Raw genomic sequence first — 25,376 nt, 5'->3', positions numbered from 1 at the left:
CATATCCTTGTATACATAGAAATGTGCAGATCTTACCTCTCATCAAAGAGGCTTCTTTTTTCAATAGAAAGAGATCATTACAAAAATCCACAATGTACAAAAAGCAAAGATCACCCGATCATATGGTACCTGTCCTCAATTAATACATTTATAACACAAACCTTACACCTAAGACTTGTGGAACATTAAAGAAGACAGTAGAGTATGATTGCAAAAGCTAGAGTTAAAAATTGTTTTAAATAATGAAAAAATATATGTGAAGTGAAATATACACAAAAGAGGTAGACAATCAAACATTTGCTGTGATATACTCTCTTTAAAAAAAATCATGAAGTAGTTTTGGGGAAAAAGATGGGCTGAGTGGCAGTTGGATGAATATGATCACTGTGTGTGTGTGTGTGTGTGTGTGTGTGAATTTCTCTAAGGACTAATGAAAGTATTGTATTTTAAAAAGAATACTAGTAAAATTTTATCACAGTAACAAAGAAAAGCAGTCTGTCATATATTGTAACAGTACCCATACAATTTAGTGTTTTGGAATTCTGAAAATATTTCTGCAAGGAGCAAACAGAAGGAAACAAAGCAGATATGATGAGAACTGTACAAAAAGCAAAGCAAAGGTTAGGTAAAATGGATTCCTCCTCCATCCTCAAAAATCCTTCTAAAAAGCATTCTTATCTTTCAGGATAAATTAATTATCTTGACACATCAAACTTCAGAAGGGAAAAGAACAGAATAAAATGCTGCTGACAGGTTTTCTATGCCACCAGACAAGCCTATGTGACAAATATGTTTTTTTTCATTCATTAGTCAGACTGAAACTATGAGGAAATTGGGTTTATCAACTGGGTTTATCCAAAGCATCCTGAAACAAAGGAAACTTGTTTACATAATCTTACTGACTCTCCAATGCTGGATTTTCTGATGTGTTTTTTATTTTTAGATGATTGTAATTATTCCCTGTGATTTTTTTTATTCCTATCAATAAGTAGACTCTCCATAACAATTAAGATTTTTAGAGTGTATTATGGAAATATGAGTTGTAGCTAATTCCATTCCATTAGATTGGAAAGTTACAAATTTGTTTCACTCGCCGGGATAAACATAATGTTCATTCTATATAGCAGTGTGCATTTTAATTCAACTCAGTTTAATTCAACTCAAACCTAATTTAACTCATTTGTGTTTACTCGGTAACGATGAGTCCTCAAAACCGTATTTACTGATTAGAACAAAGAATTTATTTTCATCATACTTATGATTTTAATGTGTAGATATAAAATCTCACATAGATTATATCAGAACTCTAAAACAGAGTTAACAATGTATAATCTCAAATATATATTTCTGTTAGACCCCCTATGTCTTAAATGATTTCTAAGCTTTTGAATTTTTATGTATATGTCACAAGTATTTTTAAATTGATAGTATTTGACTTCTCAAATTTTCTTAAAATGTATAATAAAACTAGAAAAAAGAATATCTAAATCTAGTGCTGTATAAATAGTTCAATGATTAATCAGAGTACTTGCAATAAGTCCTATTGAGGATATAGTTGAGAAAATTATTGGGAGGCAGTCTTGGCCCTTATTACAGAAAGAGAGTAGGCAAGAAAACCAAAAACCCCTCTCAGTTTTTGTGTGCTACAGACACAGTCTAACTCACATAGCATACTCCAAGGACACACACTCATGTTAAATAAGTATTTTATGTTCTGGATCCTCACCATTATTAAATTCTATCATTGTTCCTGAGATGGAACCTCCTTAGAGGAACTTGCCCCACTCCCTCCCATATTTTCCTCTTTGTCAGCTTGGGGAAATTGCAACCTGCACACCAGAATTCATGACAGCAATTAAATGAACCACTGAGACCAGACCATGGAACTAGGAGTCACACAGATCCCTGGAAGGCAGACAAATAGGGAAAGAAGCCACAGTTGGATAAGAGAGATGGCACATTTTCTGACTTTTTCACCTTTATGACTTGAGACAAAGAACTTTTCTTTCCTTGTATCCCCACCCCATCCTCCAGCAGATGACCAGTCTAGACTGGTCAAATAAGTTCAAAACTTGAGCTCAACTTCTGTACCCAATGTTTTGGGCTTATCAGCTTCCCTTTCTTTGTTTAAATGGATGAATGCTGAACTGGAGAAACAAGACCCTCTTAAGGCCACAAACCACCCCCAAGCCCTCTGTCTTGTAGAAGGATTTCTCTCAGTGTGCCTGCATGTGTGTGTTTCTTCATCTTTAGCAGAAGCAGTGTTCATCTATAGTAGACAAAAAAAGAAAGAAAGAAAGAATACTTTATGCTCTTGCAGAAGTCCTGTAATTAGTTACCAATACCATGTGGAAGGGAAAGGGTTGATGACCATTTAACTTCAGCTACAGGAGACCCAATACCTCCTCTGACCTCTGAGGGCATTGTACACATGTGGCACACATGAAGACAAGCAGACACACACATACACATGAGTAAAAATAAACAGAATGTTTGATGTCTATGAATGACAACTAAAAAGACAAATGAGTAAAGTCAGAAATGTCATATATTCAATGGACTTTAATTCATCACTCTTTTTTCTTACCTTATCATTGTACAGCCTTACTCTCAGGACACTGTTTTCCATGGTGTAATAGAACTGAAGATAGCAGTTGCCATTCGTACAGTGACATACAGAGCTGTTTAAATATGCACTGCTCTCTATGGGTCCTGAAGTAGATGCACGACTGGCCCTCATCCATACAAAGTAACCTAAATGTAAAGATAAGAGAAGGAATTTAGAAAAAAAAAGTTGTGGGTTATATTTTTTTTAACAAAAATATTAAGGGGTTTTCAAAACCAGGCTTAAAGTATTTTACTTTAAAGAATAGGAAACCTAAAAATTGATTGCACCAATTACTGATAAGCTTTAATATCACATGTCAGCTCACTCCTGATTTCTCAAGTTAATGTTTAATGGCAACTTCAGTAATGGATTTTAATATTTTTATAAAAGAAACATGTGGATTAAAAATTTGACACCATTAAGTTAGTATACTATGCTGAAGACCAGTCTCAGTCCTTTTGAAGTTCTCGAGAATGGGAGGATTGGATCGTCATGAAATCAGAGTCTCAGGCAAGGATGCAGGTGAAAGCTTACAGGTGACTCATTTCTGTTCTGAAGCTGTGCTTGGAGACAGCTTGAAGTTGATCTCTCTCTCTCTCTCTCTCTGTCTCTCTCTCTGTCTCTCTCTCTCTCTCATTTTCTCTCTCTCTCTTGTAGTTCACCTCAGTCTTTTATTGGTTACACACTTCCTTGTTATACAATAATACATAATCAAAGGTCTTTTCATTATTTTTTTCAAGCCCATTATTTTTCCTGAAAACCCCCATGGAACTATGCCACCAGAAAGTACAATGCACACAAAAAGTCACAGTTCAATGTCTGCTAAAGCAGGTTACACATTAACTTTTAACTCCCTGAAAAACCTCCAAATCACAGGTCATCTGGGCATAAACATGAGGTTACAGCATTAGCCTGAACACAGAAAGGAGCTAAACAGGTCAAAATAATATTAACATTTCTAACATCCTAAATTTGCAAAAGATCTCTTTATTAAGCCCATTCAAATATCTATTTGTACAATGCATTTCAAACTCTTTTCCAGATGCTATATTAAGTCCTCTTGCAGCTTCCCCAGGGCTCCCTCAAAAGCTCAAATTCTATCTCTTATAATGTGCACCCTAAATTCCTTAGACTAGCAATGCAAGAGAGTCAAATCAGTGTGTTTCAATCTTTCCAGGAAGGTCAGTTCCAACAGCCTCCTCATGAGTTCCAAATTTTTCTGTCCATCCTTTATCTTTTTATTATACATAAACCTTCCAGTTTCCCTCAATAATATTTCTGGATCAAATTTTCTATTATTAGATATATCGCCTAGTGGGGGCTCTCACCATTGCTCACTAGTCCATTAGACCCACCTATTTCTTTCTCTATCTTATCCCTTGTACTCTTTATGGACATCACTGTCCTTAGTGACCCAGGACCAGTGTTCTGCTAAAGCTTCATGTTTCTCAAAAACATTTCCTGATTCAAATATTTCCTGATACAACTCAATCATCATGAGTTGGATAAGATTTCCCAAAGAACAATTAAGGCTGTCAGCCTCCACATCCAGAATCCTTTGTTTCATTTGTCCATAGCCATTATTGCTATAGATATCAAAGCCATTTCCTTCTCTGGTAATGCTCTCAATCCCTTTCTCAGATTTTTTTTTTTACCAGCGTTGTATTTGAGGAAGACTATGGTATAGAAAAAGGCAAAACAAACGAGCATACAAGAAATAGCAGCACCAACTGTATACTAGAAATCCAGATATATATTATTCCAGTTGATGGAGCTCCCGCAGCCCAAACTATATGATGCAGCCATGATGGCAATCGTGTTGCACCTGACATTTATAGTGTGGATATGTGTGTGCCCATGTGTGTATGTATCTTCATGGTGTGAGTACATGTGTGTGAACAGATGGAGGTCAGAGGACAATATCAGTCATCTTCCTCAGTCACTGTCCACCTTCTTTTATGAGACATGATGTATTCTGAGACAGGACCCAGGTCTTGTCAATTATGCAAGGCTTGCTAGGAAGAACATCTCAGAGAACTGCCTCTCTCAGTCCCCTGGGCAGCATGCCACCATACCTGGCTTTGTTTGCATTGATTCTGGGGCCCAAAAGGCAAGCACTTGACTGATGGAGCTATCTTGCTAGCCCAATATTTTCTTCTAAATGCCACAGTGCATTTTTTCCTTTGCTCAAAAATTTATTATTTTTTCTTCTCAGACTTACACATCTTTTACACTATCCTTTTCTAGTTTTCACATAAAAAATCTTGACAGTTTCAAGTATACAATTTAAAATGCTGTTTTTCTTTAAACCCTTATGGAAGGAATAGTTATCTACATACACTTATTAGCTACACCTATAGATTTTGTAGTAAACAAAATCATGGTCAATTTATTTTCACATATTTAAAACAAATTTGGACTGTTCTTGAGTCAATAATATTGATAATACAAAGAACAAAGACATTCCTGTTATCTATTTTACAAAAGTAATATAAGAAACCATTCTCTGAAGGTTAATTAATATTCCTAGAGCTACTTTAAAAAGTATATAAAGTATCATATAAAATGTTGTGTATCAAGCATGGGCTATTTCATTTTAGTTGTTGGTCACTGGGATCCCATATGAGGCTCCATGTATTATAGGGTACAGCTATTGCTCTCGGCAAACAGAAGTAAGGAAATATAACAGCAACTTTACCACAGAGATGCAGAAATGCCAGTAATGTCTGTGAAGAGTGAAGCCTCAAATCTGCCTCAGTATTCTAGGGAGGTCCTGAGCAGCTAAGCAATGCCATGACAAAAATCACTAAGCAATGTGCAAGTGGAGAACAGAGGGAAAGCAGGATAGACTGAAGGAGGATAAAGAAGAAAGCCAATGTCACTGAAGACAACTTATGAAACTCTTCTGATTTCTGAACCACATGTAAGGGGCTTGAAATTTGGTGCTTGTATCAAGGTAGCAAGAAAATGATGCATAAACTAAAAGGCAACAACTTTTAATGGCTACAGCAAGAGGCTGAGGTCAGAATCCAGTTTGTTTCCTGTAACTGCAGAGGAAATGGACACAGAGATTCCCAAGGTACCAAAGCCACACGTTGCAACTGTGAAGATGGAAAGTAGCCATTTTAAATGTCTTTGAATCATCCTGATGCATCCAACTTCCATCACTACTAGCATTCTACATTGGCAGCATGTTGGAAGGGCAGATATAACTCTCTTTAGCCTTCCTGTCTGTCCTCATAGACAGATTGGTCAGCATCTCTTTGAAAATCGCAAGGCAAAAGTACAAACTCCATAGAAAACTGAGTCTCAAACCATAGAAGTGTAAATATTTCCCCTTCCCTCAAAGCATGCAACCACCTTGGAGCTCCTGTACTTGTATTGCACAGCTCTATATTATTTAAAAACTAATCTGTAAATGATCCCAAAGGCAAAGGGTAAAACAAGGGTACTGAAACAAATTAGCTTCAGAAATTACCAGCTACTGCACACAGTAAGCTATCTAACAATAAGTGGGATAAACTCAGTAATTCCAACTTTTAAACTCATATATATATATATATATATATATATATATATATATATATATCAAATCAAATTATTTTGAGTTTGATATTTGGAAAACTCTACAAGGCATACTGACAGATCAGAGACAGTATTCAAACCAGACATACTCATGTTAGGAAATCTTGGAATGATGAGGCTAGAAACCTAATATAACTAGAACTGATATGCTAACATCACTAATTGAAGTAACAGAAACAGATAATGTGCTGATTAGTTTGTGTCATCTTATAATAAACCTAGACACGCCTAAGAAGTAGTACTTTCAGTTGAGAAATTGCCTCTATCAGATTTGCCTGGAGTCATGCCTATGGGGTTTTTCTTCATCAATAATTGATGTTGGAGGTCTCAGCCTACTATCGGTGATGCCATCCTTACATACTGGGCTTGCGCTGTGTAAGAAAGTTATCTGAGCAAGCCATATGAACAGCATTCCTCCTTGCTACAGGTTACTGCCTGGTCCTGCCCCACCTTCCCTAGATGACAGGCTGTAACTTAAATCCAAATAAATCCTTTCCTTCCCAGGTTACTTTTGGTCATGGTGTCTTATACAGCACAGACAGCAAACTAGAACAGGGAGCACAGGCAGAGAGATGGAGCATTTAGGAAGCAGAAAGTAATAATGCTAGAGTAAAAATCAATGTAGTGGAAGTCACGAGTGTCTGTAGAGGCTTTGTTAGTAAACTATAAACTGTTAAGAGAAGAATCACTGAGCTTGAGCCCACTCATAGTGCTTCTAATACCTAAACAAAAATAAATTAGTATGGAAAAGGAGTATAAGAAGAAAACCAAAAAAAAAAAAAAAATCAATAAAAGCAATATTTGAAACAATTGCAATAGACTATCTCCAAATCACAGATCATAGCCCAAAAAAGGCAAAATAAATACCAAGAAAACAAAACAAAAAAATAATAAAACTAGAAAAAAATCTCTACAGACACAAAATTCCAACTAAGGAAAAAAATTGAAAACTCTAACAAAAGTCAGAGAGGAAATATTTTACCTATAAAAATTATCTCTGGGGTTATCAGGTGTGGGGAAGGGGAAAGGACTGGGAGATAGAGTTGGGGGGACATCTCTGAGAGTAGCTAGAGTTCGAGGATGGGGGAGGTTCCCAGGAATCTATGGGAGTGATCCTAGATGAGACTGCTAGCAGTTAGGGATATGGAGACTGAAGTGGCCACCTTCTGTAGATAAGGCAAGATTTGCAGTAGAGAGAGAGAGGGACACCAACTCATTCATAAAACCTTCAAACCAAAATTTTCGATGCCTATAAGATATGCAGGGATAAAATGGAGTACAGATTATGCAAATGGCTAACCAGTGACTGCCCCAACTTGATACCCATCCCATAGGAGAGAGCCAGCCCCTAACACTATTAATGATACTGTACTATGTTTGCAGACAGAAGTCTGTAAACATACCATCAGATATCTGTCATCTGAGAGGCTTCATTCAGCAGCTGATGGAAACAGATGCAGACATCCACAGCCGAACATCAGATAGAACTTGGAAAGTCTTGTGGAAGAGTTGGGGGAACAATTGAGGGAGCCCGAGGGGTCAAAAACACCCCAAGAATACCTATAGAGTCAACTACCTTGGACCCATGAGGGCTCACAGAGACTAAACCACCAACCAAAGAACATGCAGGAACAGGACTTAGACCTCCTACACTTTTGTAGCATATGTGCTGCTTGGGCTTCATGTGGGTCCCCTAACAAGTAGTGCAGGGATGGTCTCTGACACTCTTGCCTGTCTTTGTATCCCCTTCTCATAGCTGGGCTGCCTTGTCTAGCCTCAGTGGGAGATGATGTGCTTAGTTCTGCAGAGACTTCATGTGCCAGGGCTGGTTGGTACCCATCAAGGGCTTCCCCTTCTCTGAGAAGAAAGGGAAGAAGCAATGGGGGAAGGGGCTTGTGAGTATGGGGCTTGGAGGAAAAGAGGGGGTCATGTACAGTAAGTAAATAAATAAATGAAAAAAATAAGATAGACAAGCAAAAGAAAAAAATCTTTTCAGAAATTGTAAAATTGAGAAAAGAATGACGTGCAACGTTTAGTGTTCAGATTTGAAAATAACTCCTAGGAATTATGACTGGCAAGAAGTTGCTTCATGGGCATACCTAAGGAGAAGAGTGGGTCTACAAAAAAAAAAAAGACACTTCTCCAAAAATAGAAGCTCAATGTGCAGAAATTTGTAAAGATAGTGGTGATATGCTTGAAAAGTACAGAGGGAAAAAAAGACAGGAAGGAAGGGAGGAAGGAAGGAAGGAAGGAAGGAAGGAAGGAAGGAAGGAAGGAAAAAAAGAAGTCATGACAAACTTAGCAGCAACCTTCTACCTCCCTACATGGAAAGAGGAGGAGCAAGCAGAAGCTTCATCTAAAATGAAACCCAGGAAATGCTGGTGAAGGTGCTAGCAATCCTAGCCACAGGAGAAGCCAGGGTTCTCACAGTCTTCCTGAGACAGTGATTCCTGTGGATGGATAAACAGTGGACATAGTCTTTTTCTCTTATGCCGTCTGACTCTGGGTGCCATCTTCATTGAAGATCTAGTGGTTAAAAGCCAACTATCCTCCTGGCTTGAGAACAAGAAATGAATGTAGGCTGGGGAATCTGAATGTAACTTATGATGTCATCCATCCAGAGAGTGATCAACACTTAGTAGGTCTGAAATGTATGAATACACGCTCATTCTGGTTTTAGGTCTGTATAAACTTTACTGCTATCATTGCTTCCACTATTGCAAACATATTTTGGAGAGCAAACACTGCCATAACATAAGCCAATCCAGAGAGGGAAATCTTGGAAAAATTGAACCTGCCCAGTACACAGAATGCAAAGCTAAACTTGACCACCAGAGGGTTCTGGCACCCAAAGTAAGGAAGTTGCTGAAATGACAAGCAATTGACATTTGTACAACAGAAGTTCAATACCACCTAAGTCCTATGGAAGACAGGAGTTCACAAGTCCACCTAGCCCTCATGGGCTACTGTGCCCATAGCTAGCATGCATAACATAATTTATTTTTGAAGAGATAAGAAAGATTAGCCAAAGCAATCAAAAAGGTGAAAAAATTGACTAAAATCAATACAACTGAAGATGAAAAGGAACATTACTAAAATTCCACCTAAATCCATCAGATCTTTAGGCAACATTACAAAAATGTATGTTTCAAACACTGAAAACACACAAATAAGGTGAGGAAAGCAAATGATAAAATATACATTATGATCTTCATAAAATATGAACCTAAAAATCTTCAAAAGAGTTTAACCTACAGCTCAAGGATAAATAAGTATTATAGAGTAGATGAAATTTTCAAGACCTTCCTCATAGTTAAGAAGATGAATGGCTAAGGTAAGTTGGAACTGCAATGGGAGGATCAAATAAGGAAGAGGAGAGAAGTGGGCAAAGGAGGAAATATATGGAGGGACAACTAAATCTAAGGCCCATGAAGGAGCACATGGAAACTTATACAAATCAGGAGACACTTCTTTAATATATACATATATAAAGTCAATCTAAATGGAATTATCAAGTAACAGGAGAGTCAGAATCCCAACTGGACATCTCTTGTCACCACATAAAGGGTTATATCTAATTGAGTTCTTGGCAAAAGGGGTCCCATAGGAAGCCACAAATGACCTAGGTTGTTGTCAAAGGCATTTGTGGCAATGCACAAACGGACAGTAAAGCCCTATTGTTGAAGACAACATCTATACAACTTACTAAACATGGGGAGGTCCAGTTGATACCTACCTGGAGCCTTCAAACCTACAGACTAATATTCATGACACTGAAAGGCACTCTGCACACTACAAGGAATAGGTTAAACTCCAACCCATCTATAAACCCTTTGGTCTACAACGGTATCCTACTGCAATATACTGGTGCAAAAATAGCACAAAGCTTGCGGGAGTAATCAACCAATATTTGATTTGATTATGACCCACTCTATGAGATGAAATACAATAGGTAATGCTATTTGTGTAATCAAGAACCTGAGATCATGTAGGCCATAGGCAAGAAAAAAAAAACAATACCACTGTTTTGATAAAAGGATAACACTTAATGACATTCTTCTATACTCATAGGTCACCACATTTCTCAACTATCATCAGAAAAATTTTGTCCTCTGCAGATGGGAACAAACATAGAGTCACACAGCAAACCACTGTACAGAGAGTGAGACACACAGCCCTAAAAGGGATGTCTACATCATATTCCTCCCCTTAAAGCTCAGGGAAACCTCTTGACGAGAAGGCAGAAAGAGTGTAAGAGCCATAGTGTGTGTGTGCGAGTGTGTGTGTGTGTGTGTGTATGAATGCTTCCAGTTTTATTTTGTTTTGTTGTTTTCTTTTATATGGGATTCCTGTCTATGAATGTGTGTGTATGTATCTATGTATTTCTTGTGACTTTATTTTGCTTTTTTTCTTCTTTGTGTTTTTGTCCTACTCATTTGCTTTAGTTTTATTTTGTTTTATTATTCCTTAGATGACTTTTTTCTAATGAAAGACAGAAAGGTGGATGGAGATGGGAAAGGAGGTGGGAAGGAACTGGAAAGCACACAGGAAGGGGAAACCATGATCACAATATATTGTATGAAAAAAAAATCTATCTTCCATAAAAGAAGACAGAAAAAATACTAAGAAAATTTATTTCTTTAATAAAAAAGTTTAGTATATGTGTATGTGTGTATGTTTGTATGTGTTTGTATGTGTTTGTTGTTTGCGTGTGTCGGTGCCCACAGAGGCCTAAAGAAGATCCATGTCTCCCACATCTGGAGTGGAGGCCTCTTTGAGGCAACCCATGTTGGGGCTGGAAACTGAATCAGATTCCTTTTGAGAAAGCAGATGTTTTTCACACCTGAGTCATTTCTCCAGCACCCACTTTAGGTTTTATTAAATAAATTTAGTATTTGTATGTGCATATTAAAATTAAGACTATCAGGCTGGTGAGATGGACCAATAAATAAAGGTGCTTACAGGGCGTGCACAAACTTGGTGACCTCTGTTTGATTTCCAGAGCTATATGGTAGAAGGAAAAAAATTCTCATGCGTATTCCCTGGCATACTTGTACACATGCATGCCCAGATTTACACACACACACACACACACACTACATACAACAGTATAACAATAATAAAATATTTAATTAAGAATATATATTGAAAGACATATCCAGTAACATTTCCAAAATAGCTGGCAGGAAAAAAGCAAATAATAACTGAGAAAAGGCTCCAAGGTGGGAAAAAGGTCATAGTACCTTATGCTAGAATAAGAGAAGAAACCCTCGTACTGAAGTGCTAAAGAAGAACAAATAGACTAAAAGACTTTTACTTTACATATACTGACACATCCAGATAGTAAGAAAATAATAACATTAAAAAGTCAACAGCTAATGAAGCATAATTTTTCTTTAACAGTGTTAAAAAACATTTTGTTTTTCACTTTCGGGATCTATTGTATAATGCACTTTTATTAATATGTATGCTTATCAATACCCCTGGCTTAAAGACTTAATGCTAATCACAATAAAAAAGAATTCTAACACTCATGCAAACTGCATTACAGTTTCTTTGGTACCTTCATTATGGCTGCTTTGATCCTGCCAAGGTCCAGAGTCCAGTGAAGGGACCTGTCTTGCTTTTGTGCACATCCAAGAAGATTGCCCAGCAGATGCTTTGGTTGACAAGCCACAGGTGTCAAGGTCAAATCCACAGGTCTGACACACTAGAGAAGAGAGCAAAGAGCCTTGGTGGATTATTACGGTCTCCTAGGGTGACTGCTTAACCACAACTGTGAGTTATAACAAACTCAGAAAGCTTCTGTAGAAATCCAAGTGCACATTACTCTCTCGAACTTTTAATTCAATAAAGCTTTGGATCCAGGCAGCTTTATCCAACATTCTAAAACTGGGACATGGTGCTTTCATCTAAAAAGTTTATGCTGGAGAAATACATAAGTGCATTACAAAAAGGCATCACTTACTGTTTTAAATAATTTTGTGTTTTGATCAAAATCATAGCTATCCTGGAGTGTATGGTACCCACATTGCCAGACACAGCTGCAAGCATACCTAAGCCACTCTATTTACAAAAGCTTTTAATTTGATAAAAATTTGCATATTCTTTAATAAGAACCATTGTCTAGAAATGAAATTTCTAGTTTCTCTTGCACCATAGAACTAGAATAAATTCTAAAGTTTAAAGTTTCTTCTTAGCTACTTTATGGAAGTATAACCATTTGTCTATTTACCACTCATCCTCGAACTTGAACTTTATTTTATTATTGAGTATTTTATTTGTTTACATGTCAAAAGTTGTCCCCCTTCCCAGTCTCCCCTCCGCAGGCCCTTCATCCCATCTCCTCTCCCCTTTGCCTCTATGAGGATGCTCCACCACTCAACCATATACTCCTGCCTCACCCATCCAGCTTCTCCCTTTGCTGGGGCAACAAGCCTCTACAGGACCAAGCACCTCCCCTCCCACTGATGTCATATAAGGCAGTCCTCTGCTATAGATTTAGCTGGAGCCATAGATCCACCAATGTACTCTTGATTGGTGGCTTAGTCCCTGGGAGGTCTGAGTGGTCCTGTTAATTGATACTGTTGTTCTTCCTAGGGGTTGCAGGCCCCTTCAGCTCCTTCAGTCCTTCCCTTAACTCTTTCATTGGGGTAGCTAGGCTCAGCCTGATGGTTGGCTGTAAGTATCTGCATCTGTATTGGTCAGATGCTGGTAGAAACTCTCAGGGAACAGCTATAACCAACTCCTGTCAGTGAGTGCTTCTTGGCATCAGCAATAGTGTGGGAGTGGGGTGGGGGAGTAGGGGTTGGTGTCCACAGATGAGATGGATTCCTAGGTGGGGCAGTTTTTGAATGGCCTTTCCTTCAGTCTCTGTCTTTCCTTTATCTGACATCAATGGGAGAGAAGACCCTTGGTCCTGTGGAGGCTTGATGCCCCAGGATAGGGGGATGCTAGAGTGGTGAGGTGGGAGTGGGAGACTGGGTGGAAGAGCACTTTCATAGAGCCAAAGGGGAGGGGAATGGAGGGGATGTGGTGGGGAGTTGTAGAGGAGTAACTGGGAAGAGGGATGTCATTTAAATGATCAAATGTCAAATAAAATGATTAATAATTAAAAAGAATTGTTTCCTCTATCCTGGGTTTTTGTTTTTCCACATAAAATTGAGATTTGCTCTTTCCATGTCTGTGAAGAACTGTGTTGGAATCTTGATGTGGATTGTGTTGAATCTGTAAATTGCTTTAGGTAGGATGACCATTTTTACTATGCTAATCATATTAATCCATCTTCTGAGGTTTTCTTCAAGTTCTTTTTCAGGGATTTGAAGTTCTTATTGATTAGATCTTTCACTTGTTTGGTAAGAGTTACACCAAGGTAATTTATACTATTTCTGGTTATTGGGAAGGGTGTTGTTTCAGTATTTTCTTTCTCAGGCTGTTTATCATTTGTTTAAAGGAAGGCTACTGATTTGTTTGAGTTAATTTTCTATCCAGCCACTTTGCTGTGTATTTTTTATCAGCTGTAGAAGTTCTCTGGTATATTCTTGAGGGTCTCTTATGTATATTATATCATCTACAAATATTGATACCTTGACTTCTTCCTTTCCAATTTGTATTCCCTTGATCTACTTTTGTTGTCTTATTGCTCTAGCAAGAACATTGAGTACCATACTGAAAAGATATGGAGAGAGTGAACAGCCTTGTCTCATCCCTGATTTTAGTGGGATTTCTTCAAGTATCTACCCATTTAATTTGATATTGGCTGATATTTTTGGTGTATATTGCTTTATTATGTTTAATAATATCAATATCAAACTTCTGATCTCATCGATACTTTTAACATTATGGGGTGCTGTATTTTGTCAAATACATTTCAGCATCTAATGAGTTGACCATGTATTTTTTTCTTTGAGTTTGTTTATATAGATGATCACATTAATGGATTTTCTTGTATTGAACCATCCCTGCATCCCTGGGATGAAGCCTACTTGATCGTGGTGAATGATGATGTTGATGTGTTCTTGGATTTGGTTTGCCAAAATTATATTGAGATTTTTTGCATCAATATTCATAAGGGAAATTGATCTGAAGTTCTATTTCTTTGTTGGGTCTTTGTGTGGCTTAAGTATCAGTCTAACTGTGGCTTCATAGAATGAATTATGTAGTTTTTCTTCTGTTTCTAGTGTATAGAATAGTTTGAGAAGTGTTGGTATTAGCTCTTCTTTGACAGTGTGGTAGAATTTTGCACTAAAGCCATCTGACCTTCTTCTTCTTCTTCTTCTTCTTCTTCTTTTTTTTTTTTTTTTTTTTTTTTTTGGTTAGAAGGTTTTTAATGACTTTTTCTATTTTCTTAGGAGATATGGGACTGTGTAGCTAGTTTACCTGCTCTTGATTTAACTTTGGTACATTGTATTTGTCTAAAAAGTCATTTACTTCATCCAAATTTTCCAGTTTTCTTAAGTTTAGGCTTTTGTAGTAGGGTCTGGTGATTTTTTTAATTTCCTCCATTTCTGTTGTTATGTTTCCCTTTTCATTTCTGATTTTTGTTAATTTGAATATTGTCTCTGCACCCTTTAGTTAGTTTGGCTACCTGTCTTGTTGATTTTATCAAAGAGACAGCTTTTATTTTGATTCTTTGAATCACTCACTCTTTTCCTAATTGGTTGATTTCCACCCTGAGTTTCATTATTTTCTGCCATCTACCCCTTTGGGTTGTTTGCATCTTTTTGTTTTAGGTATTTCAAGTGTGCTGTTCAGTTGCTAGTGTGGGATCTCTCCAGTTTCTTTATGAGGGCAGTTAGAGCTATGAATATTCCTGGTAATACTATTTTTCTTGTGTCCCATATGTTTGTGTATACTGAATATTCATTTTCATTGAATTTTAGAAAGTCTCTAATTTCTTTTCTTATTTCCTCCCTCACCAAGTTATCATCGAGTAGCAATTTGTTCAGTTTCCATGGGTATGTGGAATTTCTGTTGTCTTTGTTGTTATTGAAGTAGAGTCTTATTCTGTGGTGATCTGATAGGATTTATGAGATTGTTTCCATCTTCTTGTATCTGTTGACACTTGTTTTGTGACTGATTACATGGTCAGTTTTGGAGAAGGTACCATGAAGTGTTGAGAAGAAGGTAAATTCTTTTCTTTTAGAGTGAATGTCCTGTATATATCTGTTAAATCCATTTGGTTCATAACTTCTATTAGCTTCAGTGTGTCTCTGTTTAGTTCCTGTTTCAGTGACCTGTTCATTGGTGAGAGTGGGGTGTTGACATCTCTCACTATTATTGTGTGAATCTCAATGTTTGTTTTGAGCTTTAGTAAAGTTTTTTTTTTTTTTTTAAATGTGAGTGCCCTTGCATTTGGGGTGTAGATGTTCAAAATTGAGGTTTCATCTTAGTGGATGTTCTTTTGATGAATATAAAGTATCCTTCCCCATCTCACTTGATACCTTTTGGCTGAAAGTCTATTTTATTGGCAACTCACACTTGTTTCTGGGAAGCATTTTCTTGGAAAACATTTTTTCTAGACTCTTACTCTGAGGTAGTATCTGTCTTTATCATTGAGGTGTGTTTCTTGAATGCAGCAAAATGCTGGATCCTGCTTGCATATGTAGTCTGTTAGCTTATGTCTTTTATTGTGGAATTGAGTTTTCTGATGTTGAGAGCTATTAAAAATATATGATTGTTAGTTCCTGTTATGTTTGTTGTTGGAGGTAGAATTATATGTGTGTGATTTTCTCCTTTTGGATTTTCTATAAGACGATTAATTTCTTGTCTCCCCTACCCCACCTTTGGTGTAGTTGTGTTGGAACTTTTCTTTAAGAATCTTCTGTAGGGCTGGAGTAGTAGATATGTATTGTTGAAATTTGGTTTTGACATGGAATATTTTTGTTTCTCCATCTATGATAATTGATATTTTTGTAGGTTATAGTAGCCTGGGATAGCATTTGTGTTCTCTTAGGATCTGGATGACATCTGCCCAGGATCTTCTGGCTTTTAGAGTCTCTGTTGCAAAGTCTGGTGTAATTCTGGTAGGTTTGCCTTTATATATTACTTAGCCATTTTCCCTTACTTTCTTTGCTCTGTGTATTTAGTGTTTGGATTATTAGAGGAGGATTTTCTTTCCTGGTCAAATCTATTTCATGTTCAGTAGGCTTCTTGTACTTTTACAGCTATCTCTTTCTTTAGGTTGGGGAAGTATTCTTCTATAATTTCTATTGGAGATATTTTCTGGCCCTTTGAGCTGGGAATCTTTGCTCTCTTCTATTCCTATTATTTTTAGGTTTTTTCTTTTCATTTTGTCCCAATGTGTCCTGGATGTTTTGGATTAGGAATTTTTTATGATTTGTATCTTTTTTGACCATTGTCTCAATATCATCTAAGGTATCTACTACACCCAAGATTCTCTTTTCTATCTCCTGGATTTTGTTGTTGATGCTTCCATCTGTAGTTCCTGATCTCTTTCCTAGGTTTTCCGTTTCCAAGGTTGCCTCTCTTTGTGATTTCTTAATTTTTCTACTCCCATTTTTACGTCTTGGACCATTTTGTTCAATTCCTTCACCTGTTTGATTATGTTTTCCTGTATTTTTGAGGGATTTATTTGACTCCTCTTTAAGGGCTTCTACCTACTTAACTGTGTTTTCCTGTGTTTCTTTAAGTTTAAAAGTTATTGATATCCTCCTTAATGGTCTTTATTATCTTTGAGGGATGAAATTTTAGGTGAGCATCATGCTTCTCAGATGTGTTAGGGTATCCTTGCTTGCTGTGGTGGGAGAGCTAGGTTCTGAAATTGGCTTCTATTGCTTATAATCTTGCACTTGCCTCTCACCATCTGGTTATCTCTGATGTTACCTGACCTTGATGTTTCTGTATAGAGCCTGCCTCCTGTGTTCCGTGGTTGTAGCAGATCTCCTGGAAGATCTGTGGACCTAGCTGCAGCTGGTCTCCTAGGAGACTTGCAGACTGTTGCTCTAGCTGCAGAAGATCTGGGAACTCTATAGACTGTTGCCCTGGCTGCAGCAGATCTCCTGTGAATCCTGAAGACTGTTGCCCTGGCTGCAGGAGATCTTCTGGAAGCCCTGTAGACTGTTTCTGTAGCTGAAAGTAGATCTCCTGGGAGTCTTGCAGACTGTGTAGTGTTGAGAGAGAGTAGGAAACAGGATGATCTGTACCCTAGCAGGAAGAGAGATGGGGTTCACATGTAGGGTAGGAGTCCCACATCTGCTTGGGTCCTGCGGGTTCCTGCTGCTGCAGTTATTTGGGTGGTAACCTGTTGCCCTGGATGCAGCAGATCTCCTTGGAGGCCTGTAAACTGTACAGTGTTGAGAGATTGGGAAAGACAGGGTGATCTTCCCCAAAGCAGGGACAGCCAGGAAGGAAGAGGATACAACTTAAATTTTAAATTCAAAAATTGTATATGATTATAAGACAATCTTTAATGATGTGATCTTATAAAACATCATGTTAGGTAGATGTGTTTAATCTTACCCACTGCTTTATTTAGCTGTAGTCATTGACACCCAGCTAAAATTAAGACATTAAAGTCAGCAAGAGTTGGCATATACATGCTCCTATAGCTGGTCTTAAGGTTTTACAAATTGTGTTCGTACCAACAAGATGAGCATCTCAATTTGACATTCATATTTCAAGCCTTCATCTGCAGAACCAATTCGACAGAGCTTTGTAACTGAACACCTTAAGTCCTGCTTGGTATTCAGCACTCCATGACATGGTAAAATCTCATCTGTGACATTTACAGAATGGTTATAAGTAACATACAAGATCCCTTGGAAATACTCACATCTCTCTCAGGATGTTAACATTCAAATACTTGGGTAGCCAGATTATATATGATCAGAGAAGAGGAGATAGAGAGACAAAGACAAAGAGACAAGAACAAGGAGAATAAAGCAACATGTTACTGGATCTACAGTTTAATCAGATCAGTGTCAGTCAATCCCCAGACCAAACCATTAATGTTTTCATATCTACATTGACATTTAAATGAAGAGTCTAGGACTATAACTTGGCAAGAGAATGAACATGGTAGATGGCATCCTCTGGAAATGAGGTCTACATTTGAACAACCTTCTCTGAAACCATTTTGCATTTTGGCTAGTTTGGTGATACAGATTAGACTTAAAAGGAGACTTGATGTTCTCCCTGTTCCTTCTGTTACTAGCAAAACTTGCTACTCTCAGGTTCAGAATTACTAAATTTGGCTCTCTTGACATTTGTGCCAAGGTTGCAAATGGTACAGGAACTCTTTGGTCTTTGAAATTTTGGGCTCTGGCCATTTCAACATTCTCTTTCACATTATTTCTCAGTTTGATGACTTCTTGGATATTGGTTCCTGAAGAAGAACTTTGATGAAAAGGCAAAATCTATTGAAACTTCAACTTACTTCTGCAAGTGCTGCCAATTCACCCAGATTCCAACTCTTTTCCTTAGTCTTGAACTTGTCCTGGTGATGAAGAGACACAACTCTATTTCTTAATTTCAGCATGATAACCTCTGATAACACAGAATTCTCCTTCTTATAACTTCAAGTGGTCCACTCTACAATAATCACCTGACATGTAGAGTTGGATTCTTCTAGTACCTCAACTATAACAAGACAGTCATATGTTTCTTAGTGACACCAGTGAAGAACAGGTGGCATATATAATGGTATCCTATAAGACCATACCACCTACTAATCTGAAATTATCTTAGCTTATTTGAGAACATTTCATGGTGTTTGCTTATTGGCAACTTTATCATGCCAGCCACCTAATAGCCTACTGACTTACAATGTCTTCAATTCTCTTTATACTCTGTCATGTCTTCATTTTTTCCTTACAGTTGTCAAGATAGGGTGCTCTTCTTTTTTATCTTTCCATGTACTTTTAATATTCTAAAAGAAAAACTAAATATAACACTCTATCTGGCCCTGCCCACATTTCTACAACTAAGAGGCATAAAGCGAGAACACATTCATGAAAACTGAAATTAAGTTTATATTTGGGACTATCCAGTTCCTTCAGCATGGCATCCCCATTCTTATCTCTTCAGTCTTAGACAGCCTTTCTGTTTTCTACAACATCATCATTGCCAGTTAATTATCTCAATTCACACAGTGGGAAAATGAAAGAAATGAGAAGAGACTTATACAAGCCACACCCTTTCCTGCTGTATACTCCATACCTTTTCCTGTCAGCTGCCCATGCTCTTCTCTGGACACATTTTTCATTTGTACAGAAATTGTGTATATTGCCTATTTAAAGATTCACTTCAGAAGGTTTGTCCTCTCTCCTCAATAGCTACATGTTCTTTTTCCTTATAAGATCATTCCCTTTGGTGTCCAAACAACAGCATTTCATCCATCTTCAAAAAATTCAAGCCTTCAACTTATTCTGTAAGGACTGCAGATTCTCACAAACTCTAATTCTTTTCCTGTACTCACTTTTGAGCTTGTCCTAGTGAGATTATTTTCTTAATGTAAAATTTCTATTATATAAAATCACTACCTAGGCCACTTGAGCTGTATGCTTCAGTGTCATTTTGTATATCTGCAGTCATACAATAAATACAGTCTGTACTTCCAAAATACTTCATCATGAAAAATCAAACAAACAAACAAACAAACAAAAATGCACAAAAATACCCATAGTTGTTACTGGTAAGGTCTCTTTCTCTGTACTGTCTCAAAAACTACCTTGTTTCACTTGGGATTTTTCTCTGCGCTTTTCATACAAATAAGATGTTGTGCACGTGGTCTTCTGAATCTAGCTACATTCTGAATTTTAATATTTTTGTTTGAGTTACTGCATTATATAATCCATGCTGACCATAAACTCCCCATCTTCCCATCTCTATCATTCTTTCCAAGGTCTAGGAGTAGAGGCATGAATCCCCAGGACATACTATACTAATAGAGTCAAAGATGACTTTGAATTCATGACACTTCTGCTTTTGCATTTCTTCTAAAGAGAATCCTTTCAAAAGATCCTTTCTGTGATGATCTTTTAGTAAACCAAGCTTATCCCTGCAGGCCTTTGAATTTAAATATCTTGCTGAAATGTATATTGTTGTTCTCTGGATCCTTTGGCCTTTCTGCTCAATTACTATCTGTACACTTAAGGTCAGCATGCTGAGTGTGCTATTTAAAACTTTACTTGTTCATCCTCACCTCTGGTGTTTTATCTCAGTCCTATGTTCTTTAACTCACAACTGGATACAAAATGCATTTCTTATTTATTTGTTTACTAAATGCAATGGTTATCAATTGTTTTTAGCTATTGTTTACCTAAATGCCTAGAAATATATTTGGCAGACTACAGATGTTAAATATATATTTTGTTTTTTTAACAAATGAGCAAATAACTAAAGGACCAAATTGAAGTTACTTTAGGGCCTCTAGAAATCATCTTATATTTTATTTGTGATGAAAGTGGATCAATTGGTAATAAGAGTGATTTACCAATACATGCATAATTTGGTTTTTCATAATGAGAGTTTGAAAATGATGAATATGCAAATTGTCTTAAAAATAAAGTACACTGGAAATAAAATTGCACATGCAATTTAGAAAATGATGTCAATAAGTGAAGCCAGGATCCAACAATAACAATTACCATGATGCAATTAAAATGGTAATTTTGTGGGCTCATATCAGTGCTGCAAATCTTCCCTTTAGAACTCTTATTATTGGGCATAATTCAATGAAATATTATATATCTCTATTTATCATTATTTATACAAGACTTTAAAATTAAAACTAGCAAAATATTTAAGTGAAAATTCCATTTAATTGGAATGTGTTTTATATAGATAGGTATTAAACATCAGCTTTTTTTTTTTTTTATAAAAGTTTAACTACTTTTAACATTCCCCACCTCCAATCAAATGTATAAGCACAAATAAAGGTTTGTGTTTGGATGTTGTTCACATACATTGCCAATAAATCTCCAGGAAACTCATTTTATTTTAATGTATCAATAGAGTAGCTTGCAATCACACATAGATCTATTCATTCCTTCTTCGCATCTCTCTTCTCCCCTCTGCCTCCCTTTCTCCTCCCTCCCTCCCTTGTCTGTTACAATGTACTGTCACCTTAATTTACAGAAATACTTCAGAGTTAGTTAAAATCTCTCATCAATAGAAGGGAATTTTGCCATCCATTTCAAGGCATCTAGACTAATGAAGTCACATGTCTAGAGAAAGCCATCCTTCAAGCTTATCTTACACAAACAGGTTGTATGCAACTGGCCAGTAATTCTTATTCATTAGATAATAAATTCCAGGTCTCAAGGCTATTGCAGTGAAAGTTACAACTGACATCCAATTTTGACCCTACAGGTTTTAAACACTTTTTGTCAGTTTTCTTTAGTTTATAATAGATTTAAATTAATGATTATTGTTTCATAAAATGTTACTGAAAGGTAACATTTAAACGTAAGTAGGATTTTAGTTAACTGAATAATATTTATGCATCATGAAGATTCTAATTAAGCAATGATTTGTACATTAGTGTCATTTTACAAATGATACTGAAGCAAAGTCCTGAAAACCCAATCAAAAATATTCACAGAATTTCACAATATTCTGATTATGAGCCACAGCTTGCAATCATTATAAAATTATAATCATCAATTTATTCAAGAATCAATCTGTTATTCAAGAATCACTGATTAAACACACTTTATTTCAGCATAGTCACAGCATTCATTTCTATTTTGTGCTTCCCATTTTTGGAGAGTCCAATTGATATTTTTTTCCAAGAGATGTACCATGAGCTTTGTATCCTGGAAAGGGCAGAAGTTCTATAGAATGAAATTTTTAGAAGTGTTGGAAATGTCTGAAAGATTTCTCTAATACGAAAACACCCCTCAATTTTATTGTCTCACCAAAGAATTAAGAAATTACAAAAATAAGAATAATTATGTATTTCTATAAAATTGCTATTTTATAGTATAAATTAACATACACTAAAATTGGATTCTTTTCTCCAAACATATAATTACAAAGATGTACATAAACTTTACTGTCTGCAGTTTTCAAATTCAAAAAGGTACCACTTTTTTATAAATTTCTTTTTAACTTATCACTATGAATTCCACATTTATTTCTTCTCTCTTCTTTCCTTCTTTTCTCTTTCTTTCTTTGTATTATATTGTTTTGTTTGTTTGTTTGACTTTTGAGATAAGGTTTCTGTGTAGGTCTACCTGTCCTGACACTTTCCTTTGTAGACCAGGCTGGCCTTGAACTCACAAAGATCTGTCTGCCTCAGTCTTTCAAGTGCTAGAACTAAAGGCATGTGCCATCACTGCCCAGAATCTCAATCCTTTTCTTTATGGTTGTTGTTCTGTTTTGTGATATAGTCCAAGTTATACCTAATCTTTGATCCTCCTGCTTCAGTCATGGGAGAGCAGTGACCACAAGACTATCCCACTATGCCCAGCTTTTTCCTTTCTGTGATTTTGATTAATACATGTATGTATTAATGATTAGAGTACAGTTGACAATTTTATTACCTTTTTTTGTCTCTTCTGAGCTTATTACCCCTACCATACTTTTATCCTCACTATTTCTATTGGCCTGTGACTGGATTATTTCAACATTTGAATATTTTGATCTATTCATCTTTCAAATACCTATTGTCTTGCATTTATTAAAATTCTGGGATATGCATACTTTAACATTTTTCTTAGTTTATGTAAGCACTTCTAGAAAAAATGGAGAAGTCTTATGCCCCTAGAAATTCTACATCACTTACTTTATGCCAACATTAGCAGAGTTACATTTCCATATATTGATTGTACAAAGTGATATAGAAATCTTCCAACAGTGTGTGTGTATACATATACTATACATATACATACACTATACATACAGATACACACATACATATATATGTGTGTGTGTATCTATTTAACCCATATGCCATCTTGTAACTACTTCTGCTTTTAAGGAAGAAAATTGCTCTATATCTAAATATTTTTTCAAATTTATTTTTCTTCTTTTATATTTGAAGTTACTTGTTTTGATCTAGTATTGTTTTAAATTTTATGTTTCTGCTTATACCTAAAAAAATTGTCATAGCATTTCCTTTTAGGATGTCATACACAAACAGTAAAAATATAGAATAAAAAAGACAAAATGGATTTTAGCAGACAGCAGAAAATAAAAATGTATTCCTAAATAGGTAGATATTTTAGTTTCTGAAGCAAAACTACTTACTTCGCTCATAAACCATTGCCCACTGCTTATCTCTATTACAGGAGAAAAGGTGAATATTCAGGAGAATTTTATGCTTCCCATCAAAGAATGTCATCCATATAAGAATTGGCTCACCAATGACACAACTAAAAATACCTTCTCTTCCTCTCTTTCTCTTTCCAGCCCCCAAATTGAAGTATACATAGTTGACCCACAAGCATGTGGGGAATATGTGGAAAATACTAAAATGTCACTTTATTCTTGAGGTTCACAACAAGGAGAAAAAGAGTACTTATGCATTTATTTTATAAAGTCATTTAACCATATTTATCTGTATACATACTACCAAACACATGCCTACGCCTGGCTTGCATCTGAAAGGATTTTCTGAAGGAAATGCCTAGAAGACATCCATTTGACTTTGCCTCCATGTCTCTGGTGGCCTCATCCATTCCCACTCTCAGAACTTCAGGAAACTAAACTACTACTCTCTTTAATTGGGATTATGCTTCTTGTCCAAGAATCAGGAAATAACCAGAACTTATGTTTTGTAATTTCATCTCTGTTTTTAAGCGTGGCCTTTCTCATTTCACAGAAAATGTCCTGATATTTAAAATGCAAGCCCTATTTTAAGTGTTCTACTAGGTCTTGAGGGAAGCGCTGGACACAATGGGCCCACACATGGTACTGATGATTAACTGTGCTCAGTCTGTTATATTGCTGCCTCGAGTTGGCTGCTTGGTCCAACTGGAAATTTAATGCTTCTTAATTTAACTACCTTTCACACTCCTGCCATTTACAGAATGTTTCTGCACACCAGTGCCAGTCCTGGGCAATCACACACTAAACCCTTTCTCCATTGTCAACCAGGCATAGTACTGATGAGTTTTCCTGCCAGACCTTTAACTCTGCTTAACTACACCCCTACAAAAAAAAAAACAAAACAAAACAAAACAACAACAACAACAACAACAAAAAAACCCACTTCATTTGTAAACAAAACACCAAACTGTTCTGCACCTTCATCTTCAAAGAACATAACAGGTCGTTTTACCTGAATCTTCAATTCTTTTTTCCCCATTAATTTATTTATTCAGTTTACATCCCAATTACTGCCACGCCACCTCCCACAGTCCCTTCCATATTCCCCTTTTCCCTTCTCCATTGAGAGGGTTGAGACTTCCCCCCCCCCCCCCCCCCCCGCGCAGCCTGGATATTTCTTCATCTTGGCACATCAAGCCTACAGCAAAAAGTCACTGGCAAAAGTCCAGCATCAAGAAAAAGTCCGCCCAATGTCTGTCCTCATTGCCTGTTTCTCTTTTGAGAATGATTAACTAGACTGGCCAATAAACATATCCAGTTAGAGATCACTAGTTAGGTGCATCTTCTCCCACTGAGGCCAGACAAGGCAGCCCAGTTAGGGGAAAGGATTCCACATACAGGGAAGAGCTTTAACAACAGCCTCAACTCCAGTTGTTGGGAGACTCATAGGAAGACCAAGCTGCATATCTGCTACAGTATTTCATAGCTTTCCTGAAGGTGACACCCTTTCTAACATCCCATGAATAATAAGTCTAGACTGATGCTACCAAACTTCTACTACAACTATTATATTACTACTGATGATACTACTATGATACTTCTAACACTAAAGCGTTGCCCCTTCCTAACTACTGATCCTTTTATGTATAAAATCTTATTCCATGACATCCACCTCATCCCAGCTCTGTCTTTCATGCACATCTGACACTCGCATTGATTGAAGACCTCAGTCTTGAATTCTAATGTCATCTTCTCTAGTCCCAGTTTTTACAGTGGTGTATAAAATTAGCAATATAAAGGCACATGTAGAAAACAATAAAACAAACAAAAATCTTTAAATGTGAGAAGGATGATTCTGGGAGGGTTAATAACTTTCAATTCCATGGAATCTCAAGTACATTATGACTAGAATGACTTATTCTGTGAAACATTATAGATGTTGGTGGTG

General features: G+C 36.7%; 1 protein-coding gene across 1 annotated transcript in view; it reads right to left on the bottom strand.

The window, feature by feature from the left end:
* Positions 1-25,376, bottom strand: part of Malrd1 (MAM and LDL receptor class A domain containing 1) — a 665,455-nt gene that overhangs the window by 567,880 nt on the left and 72,199 nt on the right. The window contains exons 6-7 of the mRNA XM_034509650.2: positions 11,757-11,903; positions 2,588-2,754 (exon numbers count right to left, since the gene is read on the bottom strand). Of these exons, the coding sequence (XP_034365541.1) occupies positions 2,588-2,754; positions 11,757-11,903 (314 nt within the window). The remainder of the gene's footprint in view (positions 1-2,587; positions 2,755-11,756; positions 11,904-25,376) is intronic.

Source organism: Arvicanthis niloticus, chromosome 8 (genome assembly GCF_011762505.2).
Source record: "Arvicanthis niloticus isolate mArvNil1 chromosome 8, mArvNil1.pat.X, whole genome shotgun sequence".
NCBI classification, from domain to species: domain Eukaryota; kingdom Metazoa; phylum Chordata; class Mammalia; order Rodentia; family Muridae; genus Arvicanthis; species Arvicanthis niloticus.
The sequence above is the reverse complement of the archived record's forward strand: the minus strand, read 5'-3'. Positions and strand labels throughout refer to the sequence as shown.